Source organism: Cupressus sempervirens, chromosome 3 (assembly GCF_028749045.1).
Source record: "Cupressus sempervirens isolate cs-2001-9-10 chromosome 3, ASM2874904v1, whole genome shotgun sequence".
Lineage (NCBI taxonomy): Eukaryota > Viridiplantae > Streptophyta > Pinopsida > Cupressales > Cupressaceae > Cupressus > Cupressus sempervirens.
In genome coordinates, this window is record NC_143120.1 from 630473758 (window position 1) to 630479715 (window position 5958).

General features: G+C 35.4%; 1 protein-coding gene across 1 annotated transcript; it reads right to left on the reverse strand.

The window, feature by feature from the left end:
- Positions 1 to 4758: 4758 nt before the first annotated feature.
- On the reverse strand, positions 4759 to 5958 carry LOC149568260 (ABC transporter G family member 32-like). Its single transcript, XM_089816703.1, has 4 exons — positions 5818 to 5958; positions 5652 to 5735; positions 5243 to 5376; positions 4759 to 4918 (listed from the first exon to the last, which is right to left on the reverse strand). Exons 1-4 carry the CDS (start codon positions 5956 to 5958, stop codon positions 4759 to 4761), a joined length of 519 nt encoding a protein of 172 aa, XP_089672829.1.

Here is a 5958-nt window from a genome sequence, read left to right on the forward strand (position 1 = left end):
AGTTGATCACAGGGTTTTACTAGGTGACATGACCAATTGTGAGATGTTTAGGAGATGAGGATGTTTAGACTACTACCTCAGTCTCAAGGGGTTTGATGAAGACATTTATCTTCAATTTTTGAGTACCTCGAAGGATGGTTTTGCAATGGTCAAGGGGAAAAAAATTGAATTTACCAAAGATGTGGTGGCTGAAGTCACTAGGTTACTCCAAGAAGAAGAAAATTGGGTAATAGATTTTGATTTATGTACAGCTAGGGCATAGTTTAGTTTTCATCCTGACCCTTTGCTGGACATAGACAAGAAGTAGGGAATCTCCATATTATCTTTACCCTTGGATTTTATCCAACTAGTAGCATTTATCATTCAATACTTCACTTGTGAAGGTCATTATAAGTACCTACATGCCCTACATTTCAAGATTTTGGCCCATCTTTGGCATGACTATAGATAGGTAAATGTTCCCAATTTCTTGTTTAATATTGTGAACAAGAAAGCTTCTTTAGTACAATCAAGAAAGGATCATTCTATCTCCCATCATTGTTTGATAAAATTAATTATGGAAAGGGAATTAAACAAATAATCAATTGGGATATGGGAAGAGTTTTTGAAATTAAATGAGGTAGAACCTAGATTGGTTGGCCCTAGAGGTCAGGGTGTTGGACGAAGGGAAATAAAATCCACTGGTTTTTCCAAGGTTATTTCTAGGACTGAAAATGTTCCTAAAGCCTCTCCCTCCAATCCTAGACCAACTAGGAAGAGGATTTATAAAGCTGATGACTCCATTTCTAGTAAGAAGAAAGAAAAGAATAAAAAAACTTCTAGTGCCCCCAAGACCCATCAGTTGTAAAGACCAGGTTTACCATTAGGGAAGGCACATGTAAAGCTATGGAATCGAAAGAGGAAAAATTAGAACAACAACATGATAGTGAAAGTAATTTTAATGAAACCCTACACTCACAAGATGAGGAAGCTTTAGAAAAACCTCGTAAAGCACCCATGGTAGAAGTAACTACAAGCAAGAGGAAATGAAGAATCCTCCATGCCTATCTACACCGCCTACGAGTTGAAATGTGAGGCCTTTTGAAGGTAGTAGGGTTACTAAAGTTTTTGTTCTAGTAGTTAACCTAGAGTCTTCTGAATTTGTGAAGGAGTCCTCTTCGAAGAGAAAATTTCAACAAAATATGACTAGTAACACTAAGTATAGTAACCAAAGTCCGAAACCCAGAGTTGACCTTAGTGTTAACTATGTACTTATTGATAGTGATAAGGATTCTGAAGAGCCTGAAGCATATAAGGAGTTTGAAGAAAATCTTATTATGTAGGAAACCTATGAGAATTCAAATACCTTCCTTCTAAGGACTACCCAAAATTCAGGCAAGAAATTGTTGAAGAAGTAATGGAAAAGCTCAATTAGGATGGACTAGAAACACTTGCTAAAGTAGCATATGAGTCCAATAAGAAAGAAAATGTGGTGACAATGCTTGTTATATGGAAGGGAGAATGCTCCATGCCACAGAGTGCCACAAAAGATCCTCACTTGACATCTGAATGGATATGCATTCTCGACCAAGAACCATTACTACTACTAAATTTGTGTACACCCCTATCTACAAGGATCAATTTATTCTAATAATTGTTATGGTAAAGAGCAAAATGGAAGCTAAAATGAGAAAAATTGAAATATATCATTAATGAACAAAGTTATTAGTTGAAAGAGAGCTCAGACCAAAATAAAATTTTAAAGAGGAGGATTGAACAAGTCACATGATTGATTCTTGAATTAATGGAATGTAGATCACCTTCATTGGTGTATGCATTATTTCTCAAGTAATATCTTTTAAATTTAAAATTGACAAGAATTATGGAAGGAATTAATCCCTCCATTTTAACTCCACATGAGTTTTATAATGTATTCTATTCTGTTCCAATGCCTTTGAAGAATTTATTATGCGAATTATATCTACACAATTTGACAATGCCTAATGATGCAGAGTGGAACTCACTCCTTTATATAGGAGATGTGTAGTTGAGAGCAATAATGTCTTGGATGCAGAATGAGATAAGCAGGGAACACTAAGCTGCACCATATAGGGACAATGCAATAACAAATCCTCTGCTCATGAGACCAAAATTTGAAAAATCTTAGCAAACATTTCTAGATTGGATTTCCATTCTAGGAAACCCTAGTGAAGCTAATAAAGTATACCTAGTCAGAGAACAAGCCTTTATAGATTGGGAGCAACACACATCTTATGATGTTGAAACAATAATTGTTGCTTCAAGAAAAAGGTCAACATAGATGCTAGATGACCTGAAGATAAGGGAACCCCACTCTCCTCAAAATTTAACTCTTTGCATTTTCAAAATTCCATGGTATATAAATTTGGGAAGGAGTCTACTTAAATATTGGCTCCCATTAAGGTTTGAACCTCCCATTCTCCTACAACTGCCACTAGCAGTAATCCACAATGTAGAGCATCATGATATGTCAGAAGAATTTTGGTGATGGAGAAGGCTCAGGGAAAATTATGGATACTTTGATTATGTTAAGAATGAGCCAGGGGAGAGCACAACTAGTGATTGGAGAGTTCGGGCCAGAATCATAAATTTCATGATTGCTGGGGACCAACAATAGCTCAATTGGGGGTAATGATGGGCCTCAAAAAGGCCATCATTCTAAGTTCTTTTTTACTTATTTTCAAATAGTTATCTTGCAAAACAATCACGACTTTATGTTTTCAAGGAGATGAACTTATGTTTATATATATATATATATATATATGTTAAGATATGAAGTAGAAGTATGGATAGTTTAAATATGCTATATTTTCTTGAATCCATGGACATAAATGGTATAATGAAGTAGTATTAAATGCTGATATATGTTTCTTCATCTATGCTATGTCGTGGGTAGTTTTCCTCCTGTAGCCATAGGATTTGCAAGAGTGGGAATTTAAACTTCACACCTTTTCTCTAATATTGATGATGAAATAAATATATGTATATGGAGATTGTGTGCACATTGATTGTTTTGTAGGTATTTACGATAGATATTCAAAGATCAACATTTTAGCGCTAAAAAAGCCAAAGCCAACCAGATTGCTAGACCTTCACAAGAAGAGTGAATCATTCATTACTTTCTATTGTTGTAGTGCATGAATGTAGCACCCATAATTTTCTATATACCTAGAGGATTTATTCATGGTTAATGATGTTTCTATTTCAAACTTTATGAGTCTATAATTGATCCTCATTAATGGAGTGATCTTAGATTTATGAAGTAGTTGTAGTTTCCTTTAAAAAATGACTATTGTAGTTTTGAAGTGAGTAGTTGGGAGAAGTAGAATATGTTGATTTTTACAGCAGAAGAGTGTGAAACTATTTTTCAATCAAGTGTAATCTTTCACCATGAATGAATAGAATGCACAATTGAAGATTATATCTCTTATCTTGGTTGTACTTTCTATTCACTCATCCAAGGGAGCCCACTTGGTGAGTGAACTATTCCGTGAGAATAGATTTCATTTCCTTGTTCATTTCCTTGTAAGGTAGAATTTTGTTGCTCTTGCAACCATTGATAGCAAAATCAATAAATTGTTCCTGCAACATAGATTCATAGATAGGTTTACCATTCATAACATTATCTTAATCTTTAAGTTAAGTTTTTGTTTCAGTTTCTAGCATAGATTTCCTTTAGCATTGCCTTTTCTTTAGATGGAATGACTTAAAGAAGAATTAGAGCATATACGTTGTAGTCATTATTCAAGTTTACGCTCCTAGATTGATAAATTTAATAAAGTCAATATACTATTTTAAGTAAAAGACATGATTCTGTCTGACCATAGAATTATTGTGAGAGGATGTCCAATCCTTCATTACTAAGGTATTAAATTGAACAATCAATTCCTCCATCATAGGCTTTCACCTCATGAAACTTTCTCCTATCACCAAACATATGGTGAGATAAATTGTTGTCAATTATCTAGTTTTTGTGGATATTGATACTTGTTATTAGGGCTCTCTCCACCCTTTCTACTATTATAGCTACAAAAGATACCTCATCCTCATCTTTTTCATCTACATAAGTTGACTCTTCATGAGTCACACCCTCCTCAACAATATAGCATCACTCTTCTCCTTTCCTTTTGGAGCTTGACCATATTTTTTTGTTCTCCTTCTTGTCATGATTTAGATATATCTAACAACACAATGTCCTACCTTCTTGGAGTTAAAAAATTTGAATGGAAGATTACCTTTTTACTTCCATTTTCCTCTTATCATTCTCTTTACAAACAAAGCCTCTAGCTCTTCTTGTTCAACTTCTTTAGCATAGTGACTGTCTAGGTGTCTTTTGTATGTAGAGACACTTTCTTCCTCCCTTCCTTTCTAGATGAAAATAGGTATGATTGAGGCTTTGAATGCATCTTTAACATTGGGTTGATAGGTGTCAAAGTTCTTAGCTCAAATATAGTGAGCTTTCCTATTAAGGCATTGAGAGATACCTTCATTTTCTCTATTGATCTCATTTCCTACATGGATGAGATCCTTATGACATACTTTGGTAGAAAGGTTCTTAGTAACTTTCTTAATAAATTCCCTTCATGTAGCATTCCTCCCACTAATAGATTTGGCATCAATTTGTGACGGCTATGTGTCGCAATTACGACAGCAATGTGTCGCCATTGCGACAGACATAGACATCGTAGTTATTTAGTCACAATTTACGACGTCTACCCCTTGCTGTCACATTTGCAATGCCTATTCGTCGCTATGCAGCCACCTTGTTGTCCTGTCATCCTCGTCACAATTCTTGTGTTTTTTTGTCGCAATTGCGACGGGGTTGCCGTCGCACCTACAGCAACCCCGTCGCAATTGGAGGGTAGGTGTGATGGCAACCGCGTCACAATTCTTGTGTTTTCTGTCCCAATTGCGACGGTTGAAGGATTAAAACAAAAAAAAAAATTTCGTGCTTTAAGTTGTCCTTCAATTGATATTTGGATGCCTTTATTGAGGGTTTATCCAATACGACCAATGCTGCTTCCATAGGCAAGCCATGCATTATGCTAGAAAGGGCTGAGAGTACTTTGTCTCAAAATGAAGCTCTCTTTAGCCTGGAACTGGCTTGCTCAAACTATCTACTAGTGCTATGTTTTGCCTGTGATAGGAAAATGTACAAGATAGAAAATAAAATTTAAAATCCATTGGAATAGGCTGAAGAGATCAATAAGGAAAACTCACTCACCTATACAATTCTAATGATTTATAGATTTTACTAAAGTTGACACCTAAACAACGCTCTTCTGACATAAAAGTTACTTCCAGCATCCACGTAGCTGGATTATAACCTTCCTTGATCCATGGAACCCCCTCAATGGCCTACATGAATCATTTTCAATTAGCTAAAACATATATGATGATTGCAGCTAGTGCTTGATTCTTAAGCTCAACGTATTGAGAATGTTTGCTAAAAGCTTAGTGGTCAACACTATCTGGCATGACCAATTCCTTGTATATAAAATCAACTTCCTATTAGTTCTAGTACAATAAACTATGACTACTTACAACTCCAAAAATCAAACTGCTCATCAAAAGGTACCAAATTTAGATCTAAATCTCTCAACAAAATAAAACCGTAGTGGATGGCATCTTACCGAAAAATATTCTATAAGTTTGTTAGAATTGTGACCAAGTGGACCTGCATAGATAAGCTGACCTCCTCGCTTCATTAAGAATAGCTACAACATATTTCATTTAGCTTTAAGAAGATGCCAATTTCAAATGCTTCACAAAGCTATTTTAAGAAAACCAAATCTTTACCTCGTCAAATACCTCGAAGATATCAATACTAGGCTGATGGATTGTGAAAACAATAGTTCTCCCTGTGTCGACTATATTTCTTACTGTTCTCATAATTATAGCTGCTGCCCGAGCATCCAAGCCTGAAGTTGGCTCATCCAT

Bases quoted from the DNA above. Each gene is read 5' to 3' on its own strand.
- LOC149568260 (XM_089816703.1), bottom strand. From the start codon at position 5,958: ATGGATGAGCCAACTTCAGGCTTGGATGCTCGGGCAGCAGCTATAATT. The intron at 5,736-5,817 runs GTAAAGATTTGG...AATATGTTGTAG, and splicing joins TCTTCGAGGTATTTGACGAG to CTATTCTTAATGAAGCGAGG. The intron at 5,377-5,651 runs GTAAGATGCCAT...TGATTCATGTAG, and splicing joins AACTTATAGAATATTTTTCG to GCCATTGAGGGGGTTCCATG.